General features: G+C 56.9%; 1 protein-coding gene across 1 annotated transcript; it reads right to left on the reverse strand.

Moving 5' to 3' along the window:
- Nucleotides 1–14,755: 14,755 nt before the first annotated feature.
- CD7 (CD7 molecule) lies at nucleotides 14,756–17,213 on the reverse strand (the record flags this gene model as incomplete). The annotated part of the gene is made up of 3 exons (XM_080714172.1): nucleotides 14,756–14,863; nucleotides 15,030–15,706; nucleotides 17,141–17,213. The coding sequence occupies 3 exons, from the start codon at nucleotides 17,211–17,213 to the stop codon at nucleotides 14,756–14,758; spliced, it is 858 nt and encodes a 285-aa protein (XP_080570298.1).
- Nucleotides 17,214–18,719: the final 1,506 nt, after the last annotated feature.

Below are 18,719 nucleotides of genomic sequence, written 5' to 3' on the forward strand. Positions count from 1 at the left end.
GGAGGCTGAGACAGGAGGATTTGAGACAGGAGGTTTGCGGACAGCTCAGCTACTACTTAGGCCCTTTGCAACTCAGTGAGACCCTATTTCCAAAATAAAGAATAAAAAATAGGGCTGTGGGTGTAGCTCCGAGGTAGAATGCCCCTGGGTTTCATCCCCAGCACCGCATAAATAAATAATAAAGTAAAGAATAAAAATAGGGCTGGGATGTATCTCAGAGGTAGAATGCCCCTGGGTTCATTTACCCAGAACTGCAAAAAAAAGTGTTTAATTAATTAATTTTGATACTGGGGATCAAACCCAGGTACATTCTGCCTCTAAGCTACACCCCCAGTCCTATTTTTTTTCTTTTTGCACTACTGGAGACAGAACCCAAGGGCATTCTACCTCTGAGCAACACCCCAGCCCTATTTTTTTTTTTTTTTAAACAGGGTCTTACCGAGTTGCAAAGGGCCTCACTAAGTAGCTGAGGCTGTCCGTGAACTGTGGTCCTCCTGTCTCAGCCTCCCAAATGCTGGGATTACAAGCATGCGCCACCACGTGTGGCTTCTACTTTTTATTTATTTATTTTTAATTTTATTTTTTGGTGGTACTGGGGTTCCTGGAAACCCTTCTACCCCCGGGCTACACTCCCAGACTTATTTTATATTTTTATTTGGAAACAGGGTCTCTTAAGCCAGTGCGGCTGGCTTTGAACCTGCCCGATCCTCCTGTCTCCACCTCCCAAGCGCGGGGATTACAAGCGTGCGCCACCACGCCCGGCTATTTCTTATTTTGAAACAGGGTCTCACTAGGTTGCTGAGGCTAGTCTGAAACCGGCGATCCCTACAGGTGTGCACCTGAAGAGATGTCTCAGCTCTCCTCCTGCAGAGTTCCCAGGGAGCGGGGAGACTGCTGATGTGACAGGAAAGGATTTCAGCAGGCACCGCTCAGGCACAGAGACTTGTTAGGAAAGCAGACACACACCCAGGGGAGAATGGGAGGCATCTCGAGGCTGAGAGACGCGTTTTGAGGTCCCAGCCCTCTCTTAAAGGAAATCTGTGGAGGGATGGGAAGGGAGACCAATGTGGGGATGCCATCAGCCTGGTGGTCTCCAGGCGGCACATGGTGTCTGGGTCTCGGGATCCTTAGGCTGAGTGGTCTCCATTATCTAAGAGATAAGCCAGAAAGTGCTCTAAATAATCAGTTCTCAAGATGTCATCTCATCCGGGTTTGGTGGCACATCCTGGTAATCCCAGAACTTGGGAGGCTGAGATAGGGGGATCGCAAGTTTGAGGACAGCCTCAGCAAGTAGTGAGACTCTCATCAACCTAGTGAGACCCTGTTTCAAAAGAAAAGTAAAATAGGGCTGGGGGTGTAGCTCAGAGGTAGACTGCCTCTGGGTTCAATCCCACTACCACCACCAAAAAAAGAGAGAAAGACATCACATCTCTGCTTTGTTAGTGGGCTAATCAGCAGCGCACAGGGTGACTATACGCCAGTGAGTTTATGGTTAACATTAAGGCTTACGGATTTTCCCAGGGCCCGGGAGTGACAGGCCTGGAAAAGTATGAGGAAACTCTGAGTTAAAATTTTACTTCCTTGTCCTTCCTTCATGTCTCCCTTCTAACTATTTCATTTCCCCTCTCTCAGTTTGTTTGTTTTTAGTAGAAGAAAGAAATGTGCCCTAGCAGGATCCGAGAGGCAGGTCAGGTGTCCGAGAGGCAGGTCAGGTGTCCGGCCGGGAGCCCTGCAGCGGTCCAGGCTGAGGGTCACTTCTTCCTGGCCCCGCCTGGGAGCTCCCCGGCTCAAGGTCGGGGCACCACCTTTTCTTTGTTCCCAACTGTGCTTAAAAAGACTGAAATAGTAAGAGGCTGCGGACTGCTCAGGCCGGGAAGGTTGGCGCCCCAGGGTGCGGCGCATCCTGCCTGCCTGCGGGGCTGCTGGCCGCTGGAGCACAGGAGTCTTGGTTTGCAGGCAGCAGCAGGGAGCGCATGACAGCGCGTTTCCCATGTTAGTGGCTGGCTGGGAGGATGTCATCAGGTAAGACTTTCCGAGGCTCCGGGCCATCTCACGATTGTCTTCCCAGCCAACAGTGTTGCAGGGGATAGGTTGGGGGGGGAAAGGAGTGTGGTGTGAAATAATCCCCCCCCCCACCAGACACACAGAGACAAACAGAAAAACCGTGGATTCTTGTCCTAAGCTAAGAAAAAGTATTCATCGCTTGGACAGCTGCTGCAGATTTAAAGAAGTTTATTAGAAGGTAGAAATATAGAGGTAGTTACAGCCCTGTGCCGGAGCAGGCACAGGGGGGCAATTCGAATGAAAATGCCAAAGACCTCCAGTTTACTGAGTTTTTATCCTGTCTAAGTCCGAGGAAGGTCCTTTGATCTGTAGATATGCTAGCCCTATCTCTAGTGTGAAATTGTTTCTCCGGCATCTGGGATTTCTTCAGATTTCCCTTAGGCCATTTGTTTCTCTTTCAGAAATGTAAAGGAGCCTCTCAGGCTTTCTTTCCTTCCCTTTAGAAATGTAAATTACAAGTCCCTCCTTTCTGCTAGCCCTGGCCTTCTTAGTATAAAGGATATATTTTTTAAAATTGGAACTCTTTTCCCAATACTTATACCTTAATACATTTCAAACCCTCTTCCCAATACCAGTACAAACAGGACGCAAATGCAAAGAAGTTTGCTTTCCTTTTTTTTTTTTTTTTTTTTTTTTTTTAATTTTCGGAATACTGGAAATTGAACCCAGGAAGGGTGTTCCACCTCCGGACTACACCTCCAGCCCTATTTTTAAATTTTTAAAACAGGGTCTCACTAAGTTGCAGAGAGCCTAAGTAGCTGAGGCTGTCCTCAAACCTGTGATCCTCCTGTCTCAGCCTCCCAAGTACTGGGGTTACAAGCATGAACCACCATGCCTGGCTTTACAAAGAAGTAAACTCTTATTAAACTCTTATTAAAATTTAGCTGGGAGAGCTGGGTGTGGTGGCGCGCGCTTGTAATCCCAGCATTTGGGAGGCTGAGACAGGAGGATCCAGGTGCGCTCACAGCTTCAGCTACTCAGTGAGGCCCTTTGCAACTCAGTGAGACCCTGTTTCCAAAATAGAGAATAAAAAATAGGGCTGGGTGTGTCGCTCCGAGATAGAATGCCCCTGGGTTCCATCCCCAGTACCCCCCACACACAAAATTTAGCTGGGTGTGGTGGCGGCTCATGCCTGTAATCCCAGTACGTGAGACGTTAAGACAAGAGGGTTACAGGTTTGAGGCCAGCCTCAGTACTTAGGAGACCTTCAGCAACTTAGTGAGACCCTGTTTTAATTTTTAAAAAAGGCTGGAGTGTAGCTCAGAGGTAGAGTGCCCCTGGATTCAATCCCCATTACCCAAACCAAACAAAACAACACACACACACACACACACACACACACACACACACACAAATAAATTTGGGTTTAATTCCGAATAAAGGCTTTCCCTATGCTTCTAATTTTACTTTTATAATTTGTTTTTCTTTTTGCAATGCTGGGGACTGAACCCAGGGCATTCCACCTCCGAGTTACACCCCTACCCCTATTTTTTCTTCTTTATTTTGAAACAGGGTCTCACTAATTGCACAGGGCCTCACTAACTAGCTGAGGCTGTCTGAGATCCTCCTGTCTCAGCCTCCCAAACGCTGGGATTACAAGCATGCCCACCACGCCTGGCTCCCTTTTGTAGTATCTTCTTAAACTGACTTAAAATGTGAACAAACAGGGCAGCGTTGGCATTTCTTGGCAGTCAGAGGGAGGCCTGGGCCATGCTGTGCTGGGCTGGCTCTCCAGCTCCCTCTTGAGGCCTGGTCAGAGCCCTCCCGAGGCCAGGCCTAGGCCGGAGAAGGTTAGAGGGTGGAGAGCCCTGCAGGGCTGAGGCAGGCTCCTCACCAGAGCGCCACCTTGACGTGAGGGTGCAGGCTCGGGGTAGCGGGCCTGCAGGGCAAATGAGCGGGGCTTGTGGGGTGCCAGTTCGCAGGGGTAGGACTGTGGGGTGCCATCCCAGGAGCCTCCTGTTTGCTGGTGCATGCCTCCTGCCAGCCGCAGAAAAGGCTCTTTCCCCGTACGTGTAACTGGGCCGGACGGTCACCTAGGAAGCCTGTTTGACAAGTTTCCACTCAGCTCCCGGGTGGACCTCAGCGTCGGGAGGTCGGGCAGAGGGACGACGCAGCTCGAGGAGGGCAGGCAGACGATGGGAACACGGGCCTGTCTGCGAGGAAGTAGCCCAGGAGACGCTGAGCGCGGCAGGGCTGGACCTCTCCTGTGGCCCGGCCGGGACACAGGCTGGCCTCCTTCCTCAGAACCGCTCACCTCTGCACGGCCACCCGGGAGAGGCCACCCGCAGGAGCCCCTGGGCCGGGCAGAGGGCTCTGGCGCTGGCCCTCGGGCTGGTGGACGCAGTGCCGGCTCCCTGCTCATGTGGCCAGGGGAGCGGGCATCGGTCAGAACGTGTCGGGGACTCAGCCTGAATCCAGGCCTGCTGTGAAGGCCGCCCTGAAGCCCCGCCCATGGAAAGCACCCTGTGTTGTTTGTGGTGTTAGAGATGGAGTCCAGGGCCTCGCGCATGCCAGACAAGGGCTCAACCCTGAGCTGCACTCCCGGCCCCAACCCCAAAGTCCAGGGCCCAGAGTCCCTAAAACCAGCGACTCCAGTTTCCTCTCCGTTGGGACCTCTCCTTTGCTAGTCCTCCAAAGGGCAGCCTGGGGCTCCCTATGGCTCCGATTGCAGGGCAGTCTCAGAGCTGCCATCAGTTGCACACACTCCCCCCGCCCCATGGCCGCAGAGACCACTGGGAAAAGAACAGAGCAAGGAGGCAGTGTGGCCCACTTCTGTAATTCTAGTCCTTGGAGACAGGAGGATCGCAGCTTCAAAGACAGCCTCAGCAAGTAGTGAGACTCTCATCAACCTAGTGAGACCCTGTTTCAAAATAAATTAAATAGAAAGGGCTAGGACTATAGCTTGGAGGTGAGGTTCAACCCCTAGTACCAATATAAAAAAACAAAAACATAAACAGAGGAATGGCTATGTTTTCATCTGCCTTTTTCCCCGCTGTGGTACTGAGGATTGAACCCTGGGACATTCTACCTCCGAGTTATAACCCCAGCCCATTTTCTTTTCTTTTCTTTTCTTTTTTTTTGTGGGTCTGGGGATGGAACCCGGGGGCATCTGACCTTTGAGCTATACCCCCTGCCCTGTTTTTTATTCTTTATTTTGAAACAGGGTCTCACTGAGTTGCAGAGGGCCTCACTAAGTAGCTGAGGCTTTCTTAGAACCGTGATCCTCCTGTCTTAGCCTCCTGAATGCTGGGGTTACAAACCTGTACGCCATGCTCAGCTTTTATTCTTTATTTTAAAACAGGGTTTCACTAAGTTTCATAGGGCCTCACTAAATAGCAGAGGCTGGCCACGAACCTGGGACCCTCCTGTCTCAGCCTCCTAAGTACTGAGATTACAAGTGTGCGCCACCACGCTTAGCCTCACCTGCCTTTTACAAGTACCTAGTGAGCTGGATGAAGTGGCGCACGCTTGTAATTCCAGCACTGGGGAGGCTGAGACAGGAGGATTACAGTTTGCAGCCAGCCTCAGCTACTTAGTGAGGCCCTTCACAATTCAGTGAGACCCTGTTTCAAAATAAAGAATAAAAAATAGGCTGGGGGTGTAACTTGGAGGTAGAATGCCCCCGCGTTCCATCCCCAGTAATGCAAAATAAATAAGTAAATAAATAAATAAATAAATAAATAAGTAAATAAATAAATAAAATCTAGAGAAGTAGCCTGGAGGTAAGAGGCCCCTGGATTCCATCCCCAGTAACACATGCACACACACACATACACAAACACGTGCACACACACACTAGAAGTAGCTAATGAAAGGACACACACTGGCCCCTGCCCTCCACTTGGGGCTCCCGCTCCGCCCTCTGGACCGGCTGCCTTCTGCCTGGGCAGCCTCACATACAGGAGGACAAAGGAAAGGGTACTCACGCTCCTGCCACTAAGATCTGCTGTGGCGACATGGGTGGGCAGGCTGGCTCGGCTTTTTCCTGGCCAGTAGCTGCGGCGCAGAGCCCTGTCTCACCCCTGGGGGTGGGGGGGGACCAAGTGTCTGATGGGTCGTCCCCTACCCCTGCTCTGGTCATGCCACCAGAGGGCAGGCTGCCCTCCTTGGAGCCTGGGCCAGGCACTAGTGGAGTCCCGGCATCTGCAGGGCACACGGTGGGTAGCGGACCAGGAACTTGTCATGGGGGCAGTCAGGCCTTAGAACAGGGCTGTCCCCAGGGCCAGGGCGGGCTGGGGACTCAGAGGGCCCAGCACCACGCCACAAGCGGAGGGGGTTGGACGGCAGGTGGCGGGAGGGCAGGGAAGGTTGGGTGGAGGAAGCCACCCCGTGGACCCCTCACTTGTTCGGACCCTTCCCAGCTCCCACCCCACCCCAGAGCGGGCAAGCCTCAGGCCCCATAAAACTGGCTCTGCCTGCCAAGGAGGTACTGGGGCATAGAGGGGTGGCTGGGCGGAGGTCGGCAGTTACCAGGGTGCTGGGCAGAGGCTGGGGAAGCGTCAGGACAGCTGGGCCGGGCAGGAGAGGGCGGTGAGAGGAGAGAAGCCACCGGATGGCCGGGCAGGTTAGTCCAAACCCCAAGCTGCAGGGCAGTGGCACCACGGAGCAGAGCCCAGGGCCAGCTCTCCAGGTCCAGGTAGTGGGAAGGGGAGACTGAAGAACAAGTCCGAAGGGCAGCAGGACAGACCTTGGACCTGGCATGGCGGAGGGAAGGGTCAGGCAGGACTCCTGCATGCCCTAGCTGACCCTAGGGAGGAGGCCAGGCAGCAGCCCCCCGGGCGTCCCGGCTTCCCACCTGCTGTGGGGATAACATGGTCACCAAGTCACAGGACCACCTGCCCACACTCAGGTCAGAACGCTTGGATCCCTCATGAAAGGCGACCAGAGGGACGGCATGTCTGTGTGTCCTGGGGCCTCACGGCTGGTTGTGGCAACTGCAGGCCGATTCCTGGCGCTCCGTCCACGAATGGTGGCCTCCTGGCACGGAGCAGGTGGCACCCCAGGGGACCACAGAACTGCCAGGTCTGCCTGGACGCAGCCCGGTCTCGATCACGAGGCCTGCTGCGGGTGTGAAGGGCGCAGGTGGCCTGGAGCCGCTGTGGCCGACAGTCTCGGCTCTGTGGCTTCTGCTGATGAGGAGGGACCCGCAGAGGGCTGGGGGAGGTGGTAAAGGACTCCTAATATAGAAGCATCTCGGGGCTCTAGGCGGGACCCTCCCTCCGCCCCCCGCTGTCAGCACATCTGGGTGAGAATGTGGGTTTCTCCATTCGCCCTCCACCTCTAGCGTGGCTCTCTGTCCCCGGGGACTGTGGACATCAGACCCATATTCCCACGACAGGGCCAGGCTGAGGGCCGCCAGCCCAGGGCAAAGCAGGAGGAAGGAAGGTGTGGCCGCGGGGTGCAGTGGGGCCCCCAGGGGGCTGGCCAGCGCCACCCTGCAGCACCCCTGCCTCCGTGGATCCGTGGAGGTTGCCAGGAGGCCTAGGGGTCCCTTTCATCCCTCCTTCCTCCCAGGAATGGGCAGGAACTGTCTGGTTTTCTGCTGTTCTCTGTCGAGAGCTGCCTGGCACGTGGTTGGTGCTCCTGGACATCAGGGCAGCCCCATTTGCAGCCCCAGTGTGTGAAGCCAAAGGAAACTGAGGTGCCCAGCGGAGGGGCTCCCCTGCAGTCAAGCAGGCGTTTGGGCGGGCAGAGAGTGAGCACGTCTCTGTCCTGGTCTCTGGGACAAGCAGGAGGGGCTGTCCTGGGGCCTCGCCTGCCCCCACCCCGGTCCTCAGCCACGTCCCAGGCTTCTCACTGGTTCACGGAGGTGCTAGGTGGGTCTGATTTCGGAGGCCCCTCAGGACGGCTCTTCCCTGACCCTGACCGCCTTCCAAAGAGGGCTGAGCTGGAGGCTTCCGACGCGCCGAAGCCACTGCGTGCCTGGGGTCGGCTGCTGTGTATGTGGCTCGCGGTGGGGCCTGCTCGGGACCTCAGGACCTGGCAGCAGGTGCCAAGACCTTCGCAGAGGTGGGTGGGCTCAGCTTCCCAGGCTCAACTTCACTGACCAGCAGACACCCAACCGGGGCCTGGGCCCGCGGGGGCAGGAAATGGGAAGCCCAGGTCCTTCGCAGACCCCTCAGTCACACCCACCTTCCGAGGGGCACCAGGGAGGCGCTCATCCCACAGGGGCCTCAGGACCTGCCCCCTCCCCGGGGGTTTCAGTGGCCCCTGGGCCAGGGGCTGGGGGAGGGCAAGGGCATGCCTACCTCCCACTGAGGTCCCTCCCAGAGGGAGCCCTTCTTCCCTGTCACCCCTGGGACAGGGCGGGTAGCCTTGGGCAGGTGAGTGTCCTCTGGGCCTGGAGGCAGGAAGGGGCATCTGAACCCAAAGCTGAAGGCCTCTGCTGGAAGCCCCAGAGCCTTCAGTAGAGAGAAGGACTCACCCCATGTGGGGCCCAGGGCTTCTAGGAGAGGGAGCAGCCGGGTCTTGTTAGGATGGAGAGTCCCGTGGGGGGAAGGTGTCCCAGGCAGCAGGGCACTTAGTGTGGGTCCCAGCTCAGGAGGGGGTGGGGGGGCAGCTGGGAGCAGAGTTGCCGCAGAGCGATCACCCCCCTCCAGGAGGCAGGATGCGGCCTCCCACCCACCTGTGAGAACAGGAAGCCGTGCATGCGTCAGAGCGTCACCTGGGGCTGCACCAGGCTCTGAGTGCAGACTTGACCTTGAGCAGAAGGCGAGGTTGTGGGTCTGGACCCTCTTACTGTGGGACCATGTCTCAGCTCAGTGGCATTCCCTGCACCAGGTCGCAGCTGGCCTGGTCACTGACCTCTGGGAGCTCGTGCCCAAACCCCGAGGCAGGCCACCCCCACCCGCGGGTGAGGAAGGGTGGTGATTGCCCACGGCGGTGGTTGCTGCGGCCATACAGCCCCTGACACCTGACACGCTGACGGGTTCCTCCTGGGCTCAGGCACCTGAGACCCCCAGGGCGGGCTGTGGGCTGTGGAGGGCTCCTGAGCCCTGGTCACAGCACTGCCCACTCTCCCTGGTGCCTTAGGAGCCCCCACCCCCTTGTTTTCTGGTGTCTTGCTCTGAGGCCTGTGGCTTTGATCTTGAATTCAGGAAGCCCCTGGGTTGCACTGTGGAGTCTCAAACACAGACAGACCCAAGCAGGCTGCAACTCCCCAGGCTGTGAGGGGTCCCACAGCCTTGGGGTGCAGGGCCAAGGCAAACAGGTCCAGTGCAGGGATATTCCCTGTGTCCATGGGACACAGACCTACAGGAGGGCTGTGTGTGTGCGCGCGCGCGTGCACGTGCGTGGTCCTGGGCATTGAACCCAGGGGTGTTCTGCCTCTGAGCTACACCCCCAGTCATGCTCTTTTGTTTTCTTTTTTTCTTTTTTTTTTTTTTGTGGTACTGGGAGTGAAACCCGGGCTACACTCCCAGACCTATTTTATACTTTTATTTGGAAACAGGGTCTCTTAAGCCAGCACGGCTGGCTTCGAACCTGCGCAATCCTATTTCCGCCTCCGAAGTGCAGGGATTACAAGCGTGTGCCACCACGCCCGGCGCTGGTGGCTGCAGTTTAACAAGAAGTGGTTGCCATGGAGAGGTATCTGAGGAACGGAGGGAGCCCTGGGCCCAGCGGTGCTCCCCCATGGCCTGGAGACCAGGGAGGCTCTGGAGGCTATACACCAGAGCACGGCAGCCTGAAGTCTGCAAAGGGACAGATGTCTTTGCCAGGGCCACTGAGGTCAAGCAGGGGGACCAAGCGGATCAGAGGCTGAGGGATGGGAGAGGTCTCATCCAGGGAAGAAGGGGGCCCTGGGAGAGGTGGGAAGGTCAGGGGTAGGAAAGAAGGAAAGAGGAGGTGAGAGAAAGAGGAGGGGAACAGGTACCAGGGGCCTGTCAAAGTGGAGGTGCCAGCTGGGCAGGTACGGTGGCACACACCTGCAATCCCAGTACTTGGGAAGCTGAGACAGGAGGATCGGAGGTTCACAGCCAGCTTCAGCAACTTAGTGAAGCCCTCTAGTACTTAGACCCTGTTTCAAAATAACAAATAAGCTGGGCATGGTGGTGCATGTTTGTAATCCCAGCTCTTGGGATGCTGAGACAACAGAATCGTAGGTTTGCTGCCAGCCTCAGCTACTTACTGAGGCCCTCTGCAACATGATGGTGGGGACTTAAGAACAATTTCAAAATAAAGAATAAAAAATAGGGCTGGGGTGGGTGTGGTGGTGCACGCTTGTAATCCCCGCGCTTGGGAGGTGGAGACAGGAGGATCGTGCAGGTTCATAGCCAGCCTCGCTGGCTTAAGAGACCCTGTTTCCAAATAAAATATAAAATAGGTCTGGGAGTGTAGCCTGGAGGTAGAAGGGTTTCCAGGAATCCCAGTACCACCAAAAATAAATAAATAAATAAATAAATAAATAAATAATAAATAAAAATAGGGCTGGGGATGTAGCTCAGAGTGTATAATGCCCTTGGGTTCCATCCCTAGCACTACACACATACAGAAAAAAAATAAAAAATATGACTGGGGGTGTAGCTCACAGGTAGGATGCCCTTGGGTTCAATTCCCCAGTACTGAAAAAAAAGATAATAAAATAACAAATAAAATAGGGCTGGGAGCATAGTGCAGAGGTAGAATGCCCCTGCATCCACACTAAGTATGAAGGGGGGAGGGAGGAAGGGAGGGAGGAAGGGATGGGTGGATCTGGTGATACAGATCAGAGGTAGAATGTCCCTGGATTCACTCTCTAGTACCAAGAAGAAAAGAAAAAAGAAAGTCTTGCCAGGTTGCTGAGGCCCTTGCTAAGTTGCTGGAGCTGGGCTCTAAGCTGATGGCCTGTGTCTCAGCCTGGGCAGAGTGGCGCATGCCCGGAATCCTGGCTCGTCTGGAGGCTAAAGTAGCAGCAAGTTCAAGGTCAGCCTGGTCAACTTAGCAAAACCTTGTCTCAAAAAAAAAAAAAAAAAAAAAGGCGGGAGTGGGGACTGACTGGAAATGTAGAAATGTAGCTCAGTGGTAAAGCGCCTTTGGGTTCAATCCACAGTAACACACACACACACACACACACACACACACACACACACACGGCAAGGAAGGGAGGGGTAGGGAAAGTGCCACCAAGGGCAGATCCCCACAGGAGCTGCCCTGTATAATTCCCCCCCGCCCTCCTTCCCCTGCTCCACCACCGGCCCCCGGAAGCCCTTCTTCATCTACCTTGGCCATAGCTCAAGTCTCCGTCCTGTCCTCAAGGGTCTTTCCCCACTAAACTGCTACCCTTTCGATGAGGCAGAGGCGGAAGGGAGGAGGGGTGGGAAGGAGAGGGATTGTGTGGATGCCCGCGCTGGGCACCCCGCCCGGGAGGCTCTTTGAGGCCGGCAGAGCAGCCTTGGGCAGAGGGGCCAGGTGTGGGCCCTGAGGAGGCCTGGCTCCCCAAAGAACAGCCCAGCACGGCAGCGGCCTGGCTGAGCCTGCGGGGGCTGGGGAGGCCGCACGGGGGCTTGGTGGTGGGGTGCTGCAGGCCCAGCAGGTTCTTCCTGCCCCAACCACAGGCCCAGCTGTGAACCGAAGCCACAGACAGCCTGCAGCAGGTCTGGTGGGGGCAGAGGCAGTGGACTCGTTTACCGCCCAGAGCCCTGAGCAGGTGCTGGGGCCTCCTCGTCCAGGCTGGAGGATTCAGTACCTGCTCTGGGCCCAGGACCCAGAACTTCACGGCAGGCCAGAGCGTGCTTACGCAGAGTCCCAGCTCCGCCGCCGTCCTGGGTGTCCCCACAGGCCCTGGTGTTGGACTCAACCCTGCCTGGTCCACTACTCCACGCCGCTCCCTCCCTGGCGTTTGCTGGGGGTGGAGCAAACGTTAACTGCTCATGTGATTCAGATGGGAAGGGGCGTATGGAAGCCTCAGCCCCAGTGGTCGATTGACCTGCTTTCTGGTCTTCGTTTTGGCTCCACACGTGTTCACAGAGGTTGTGCTTCGTTCTGTTCTCTTCTGTCAGAAAACAGGACTGAGAAGTTTGCCTTCTGGCTCAGCGATGCCTCTCACTTCCTGCATTCCCAACCGGCGGGGTCCTTGCGTTTAAAGACACAGCTTTGAACTCTTCATTGGCAAATTAGCCTGCTTGCACGGGTTGTAAAAGCCTGTCTTGTAATTTCATTATATAATTATTGCAATAATTGTAAATTACTATTATTAGGATTTGCACTTATTGCTGAATTAGGACGTGTGTGTGCGTGCGTGTGTGCGTGTGCGTGTGTGTGTGTGTGTGTGGTACTGGGGATTAAGCTCAGGGGCATCCCACCTACAAGATACATCTCCAGCCTTTTTTTATTTATTATTCTTTAAATAGAAACAGGGTTTCAGCCGGGCGTGGTGGCGCACGCTTGTAATCCCCGCGCTTGGGAGGCTGAGACAGGAGGATCGCACGGGTTCGAAGCCAGCCTCAGCTACTTAGTGAGGCTCTCAGCAACTTAGTGAGACCCTGTTTCCAAATAAAATATAAAATAGGTCTGAGAGTGTAGCCCAGAGGTAGAAAGCCTTTGGGTTCCACCCCCAGTACCACCAAAATAAATAAATAAATAGAAACAGGGTTTCACTAAATTGTGGAGGGCCTAAGTTGCTGAGGCTAGCTGCGAACCTATGATCCTCCTGTCTCAGCCTTTCAACTACTGCAATTTACAGGCATGTACCACCACGCCCAGCTGTTATTTTTTATTTTGAAACAGGGTCTCACTAAGTGCTGAAGGCCTCGCTAAGTCACCAAGGCTGGCCTTGAATCTGTGATCCTTCTTTTTCGCTTCCCAAGTACTTACTTCGCCTCAGCCGGGCATGGAGGGGCCAGGGAGCAAGAGGACCCTGGGGCTCAGCCGGGCATGGAGGGGCCAGGGAGCAAGAGGACGCTGGGGCTCAGCCTCTGGTCACCGCGTGGGTCAGACAGTGGACACCTTAGCTGAGGAGGGCTCAGGATGGAGCCAGTGCCATCTGCTTACCTCTCAGGAAGTTGCTTCAGAAGCGAGAGGGAGGCCAGAGTGCAGTCAATTCCCTCTGGTGAGAACAGAGGGCCAGGGGCTGGTGCCCTCCCGCTCAGCCTGGCACTGGTGCCCAGCAGAGAAGAGAAGGTGGACCCCACCCGCCCAACTCATAGATGGGGAGACTGAGGCCAGCAGGGCAATGCCTTGTCTGAGGTTTCTTTGTCCAGTGGCCAAGAAGGGACCAGAGCTGGCAAGTGCTGGGTGTGTACCTGTTGTGTACCCCTCTGTCCATGAGAGTCCTGAGCCTCCAGGCTTCTTGGAGGCTGGGTCTGTCCTCTGCCTGTCCTTCCTCTGAGGGACACGGCTGCCCAGGCCCAGATGCCTGCCCTGCTGCTTTTGGATTTAAGGGGAGATTTTGTATAGCTTGCGTCTTGCACGGGCCTGGGGGGAGGTCAGCCGGGCAGGGAATGGGGCTGGCTGCCTCCGGGGAGCTGGGCAAGGCCTGGCCAGGCCTGGGGAAGGGGGCTGCCCAGGGCTGGCCCACAGAGGCTGCGCTCGAGGTCAGGAGCGGTGCTGGGCTTCATGGGCGAGGTCGGTGACACTGACCAGGAGGCTGGCCACTCACGTTTTAGTCCTGGGTCCAGCACCAGGACAGGCCCAGCCAAATGTAGCTTAAGGACAGCAGCCCCACAGGAGGGTCCAAGATCCCTGCACCGACACAGCAGGAGAGGGCAGGCTTGCTGGGATCCACAGACAGCCTGGGCTGGCCGCACAGGCTCCCAGCACCGTCCTGTCTCGGGCCACCGGCCCATGTTCTGGGATCCCCATGGCAGCTGGGGGCTGCGGGTCTGGTCCTGCTGTCTTCCGGGTTTGCCTTGGAGGCCCACAGTCGGGGCGCAGGAGCGGGGGCCAGCGAGGGCGGGGGAGGCCGGCCCTGGCCTGGCTGTCATGAAGGGCAGCTCTCTGGGGAGTGGGCCCAGCTGGGGTTGGGCCCATGGTGCCCGCCCGTCAGCTCCTGTCTCCCTTGCTCTGCAGGGACAGAGGGCAGGGCCAGAGGTCACCCGCCAGGCTGCCAGGGCCTTTCCTCCTCACGGAGGCCATCTGCGGTAGGGCAGAGAAGGCAGGTGGGGCTGGCCGGAGGCACAAACACATCAGCTCTACTCTTGATCCCACTGGTGCGGGCTGGAAGTGCCTGTGCCTCAGTCTCCCCATCCACGACGCGTGCCGCCGGGAGCCTCGGCAGGTGTTTGGAGGAGCCCACATCCCAGCAGAGCTTCTGAGACGAGGGGTGCCGGGTTAGCCAGCAAGCGCCCACTGCCGGGGGGCCAGCTCGGGGAAGCTTTGCTCTCCAGCTGCATGGGCTTCTCAGAGCGCCCTTCCTCACCCTCCTCCCAGGCCCTGTACCCCTCAAAGCTGAGGAGCAGTTGAGCACCTCCCTGCCTCGGCTTTGAGCCGGCTGCTAAGTGAACACAAGGCCCGGAAGGGAGCAGAGAAGCACTTTATTTCTGGCGGGGACTTGGGGGCCTGTCGTGCGCCTAAGCCTGTCTGACAGAGAAGGCCCTCCTGGGCTGTGGGCAGGAAAGGGGCCCAAAGAGCAGAACCGAGCTTGTCTCAGACGGCAGCGGGGTCAGAGCTACCAAGGGGTGGGAGGTGGGCAGGGAAGGCCTTCTGGAGGAGGTTCAAGAGCAGACTGCGCACAGGGGCTGGGGCGGCGGAGGAGGGGCGAGTGGGCCTGCATGGCTCACTGGTACTGGTTGGGGATGGTCATGGTGTTGCAGCGGCTGAAGGACATGTCCTCGTACACCACACAGGATGAATGCTTATCCTTTGGGGTACACATCTTCTTGACCTAAAAGACAGCCTATCGTCACCCAAGTGCTGACCACCTGGGAGCCAGGACCCCCACTTTCTTCAGGGTGGGCGGCCAGCTCGCCGGGCCTCGGCGCTCCGCCTCTGTCCCTCTCTGCCCTGCACAGGGACGGGCTTACAGGTGCCGCTGCAGGGCTCACACTCACCCGAGCCCTCAGCACCCCCAGAGCACCCAGGCCCAACCCGAGGACGAAGAAGCCCGCTGCCAGCAGAGCGGGGAGGGCGTGGGTCGTCTGCCGAGGCTCCTGGCACTGCTGCGTGACCTGGGATGGGGTTTCTGGAAACAAAGAAAATAAAGAGGCCTTGGCAGGAGGGGCCGCTTCCGAGGGGACAGAGGTCCCATCCAAGACTTGGGGCTCAGGGGAGGAGGCCACAGAGGTGAGCAACCCGGGGGCTGCCTGGAAGAGGCAGCCGTCTTGGGGCAGGAACGGCTCCTGCTGGAGGAGGGAGGGGTCCACGAGTGGGTGGGCATGGGCCTTGGCACGCTCCCTACCCGTTACCACCACAATGGTGCCCCTGCCCCAGAAGTCGCTGTTGTGGGCAGATCTGTTGGTGACGGCATGGCAGGTGTAGATGCCGGAGTCCGACAGCCGCAGGAGGTGCATGGTGATGGTCAGATTGTCCTGAGACCCCGAGAAGCTGATGCGGCCGAGGAACTTCTCGTCCACGGTGGCCACCTTGCTGTCCTCGTAGTAAAGCACGTTTGGCGTCTGCAGACAGCTTTTATGAAGGTAGAGCCCAAGCAGAGCCCCGCGGGACGAGCAGGTGATGTCCACGGAGCTCCCCTGCGGGGTCACTGCGTAGCGGGGAGACTGCCGCAGCTCTGTGGGAGGACAGTGGCAGGGATGCCCAGAAGGGCCTGGGAGACAGAGCGCCGGGCAGCAGGCTCCGGACGCCGGCAGCAGGCTCTGTTCTGGGGGGGGCCATGGGGCTGCACCTGCCCTCCCTATCCCTGGGGAAGGCTGTGCCTGGCTTCCTCCCTGGTAACTCTGACCACCCTACCCTGGTTCTACATTTTTCCCTCTCTTAAGTGAGTTCTGACACAGTTCTGACACAGTCGCTACCTCCGTGGGCCTGTGGCTCTGTGAAGTGGGCTCATTCTTGCTGTCCACAGGACCCCGTGACCCCTTCCCAGAAACTAACCTTATCTGCTTAGCCGAGGCCCCAGCAGCACCCAACTTCCCTGTGTAGACACAAACTTTATTTTTTTATTTTTTATTTTTATTTGCAGTACCAAGGATGGAACCCAGGGGCATTCTACCCCAAGCTCTAGCCCCAGCCCTATTTTTATTCTTTATTTTTATTTATTTATGTTTATTTTTTGGTGATACCAGGGATGGAACCCAGGGGCATTCTACTCCCAGTCCTATTTTTTAGTCTATTTATTTATTTTGGTGGTACTGTGGTTCCTGGAAACCCTTCTGCCTCCAGGCTACATTCCCAGACACCTATTTTTTTTTTTTTTTTTTAATTGGAAACAGGGTCTCTTAAGCCAGCGAGGCTGGCTTTGAACCTGCACAGTCCTCCTGTCTCTGCCTCCCAAGCGCGAGGATTACAAGCGTGCGCCACCACGCCTGGCTTATTCTTTATTTGAAACAGGGTGTCACTGAGTTGCAAAGGGCCTCACGAAGCCTTTGGGGCTGTCCGCAGCCTCCCCAATGCTGGGATTATAAGCGTGCGCCACCACACCCAGCTATGAACTTTCTTTCAAAGTGATCGAAACCAAGCTTCTCAGCTAACCAAATCCTGTGTTGCCTTTTTCTTCTTCTCCTTTTTGGCTCAGTACCAGGGTCATTCTACCTTCAAGCTACATCCCTAGCCCAATTTTTTATTCTTTGTTTTGGAACAGGGTGTCACTAGGTTGCAGAGGGCCTCACTAAGTATCTTAGAGTGGCCATGAACTCGCAACCCTCCTGTCTCAGCTTCCTAAGTGCTGGGGTTACGAGCGTGTGCCACCATGCCTGGCTTTATCGTTTATTAGAAACAGGGTCTCACTAAGTTACACAGGGCCTGGCTAAGTAGCTGAGGCTGTCCACCAACCCGTGACCCTCCGGTCTCAGCCTCCCAAATTACAAGTGTACGCCACTGTGCCCAGCTAAGAAAGCCTCTCGATAACAGGTAAGGATAAAACATGCTATGCTGCAGCTCGGACTTCTGCAAGGCCTTGGTGCCCCTGGCCCGGGAGGGGCTCAGGGAGGGCCAGCTCAGTGTGCCCCGGCACCCTCCTGTCCGCGAGGAGGGACGCGAAACCACTCACCTTGGGCGACCAGGTCCTGGGCCAGGGTGCCCGCCAGCGTGAGCAGCAGGGCTAGTCGTGAGGGCTGGGCCATGTTTCCCCAAAGCAGCCCACCACCCAGCGAGGGGCCCCTTCCTGGGCACCCCCTGCGCGCGGAGGGAGGCGCCCCACAAGCCCTGACGTCGGTGCTGGGAGGACAGGGCAGGAGGCGCCTGCAGGCGAACTGGGGAGAACTGGGGGCGGAGCTCCCGCGGTGGCGGGGAGGGGCGTGGTTGCTGGAGGGCGGGGCTTCCATCTCAGGCCCCGCCCCTCCCATTCGGCTGCCAGTGGTCCGGTCCCCACCCAGGAAGGGAGCGTCTTTACCCGGGTTAAAAGGGGCAGAAAGAGAAGGCCAGGGCAGAGAGAAAAGGAGAGGGGCCCAGGTGTCAGTGGTGTGCCGGCCAGAGCCGAGACCTCTGCTGGCAGCGGCCCTGGTCCCTCAAACTTCCTTTGAAGATGAGCGGTATGGAGGTTTTACAAAGCTCAAAATGTGGCATATCCAGAAAGAAATTCCGCTCTTCATTCATATGTTGGAAAAAACACTCAGGTTACAATTTTTTTTTTTGTTTTGTTTTTTTGTTACTGGGGATGGAACCCAGGGGCATTCTACGAACCCAGGGGCATTCTACCTCTGGGCCACACTCCCAAGCCCTTTTTATTATTTATTTACTTGTTTTTGCAGCACTGGGGATGGAACCCAGGGACATTCTACCTCCGAGCTACACCCCAGCCCTATTTTCTACTCTTTATTTTGAAACAGGTCTCACTGAGTTGCAGAGGGCCTCACTAAGTAGCTGAGGCTGGCTGCGAACCGCGGTCCTCCATGGGATCCTCCATGTAGCACCTCCCTGGGCCTTGAAATCTAAGGGCACCAGGGGCTGTGAGCGTCCAGCCCACGCTAGAGGACTCCCGTGGCTTCCAGGGGATAGGATCCGCGATCCTCCGGTCTCAGCCTCGCAAATGCTGGGATTACAAGCGTGTGCCACCACGCCCAGCTCTCAAGTACGATTTTAATAAAACACAAATGGCGGGGTGGAGTTCACGGGGAGGGGGGACAGGACCACAGGACTCCTTTCCCTGAAGTTCCATGCTGGCTGCTCTGCCCCCTGGTGGTGGGCTGGGGCAACGCATCATCCCTGGCCTCCAATCCCCCCACGTTGGCCCCTGGAGCCCTGGTACCAGGGTCCCCAACACCTGTTCCTGCTCTTAGGTGCGTGCCCAAGGGCCTCTGAAATCAGCACTGTAGCACTTCTGCCTTGCGCTGGAGTCGGGAGTGAGGAAGCCTCTGGAGCTGAGAGGGTCAGCAGGAGAGGAGCCCAGGCTCCCTGCAGGAGGCCGAGGGCAGGGCAAAGGAGCCGAGGTTGGCTGAAGACCACAGGGGCAGGGTCTGCCTCAGTCCTGTGTGGTGGTGGAGAGACCCCAGCGAGCCGCCGTGCCCGCCTGCCCCTGCGCAGGGCCTGCGGGATCCTTTGTCCAGTCACAGGGGGCAGGCCCACGGTCCTCCTCGGCTCTGCCAGGCAGTGGAGCCTTGAAATCCAAGGGCACCAGGGGCTGTGAGCGT

The sequence above is a fragment of the Muscardinus avellanarius genome, assembly GCF_963383645.1.
Source record: "Muscardinus avellanarius genome assembly, chromosome: 16".
NCBI classification, from domain to species: domain Eukaryota; kingdom Metazoa; phylum Chordata; class Mammalia; order Rodentia; family Gliridae; genus Muscardinus; species Muscardinus avellanarius.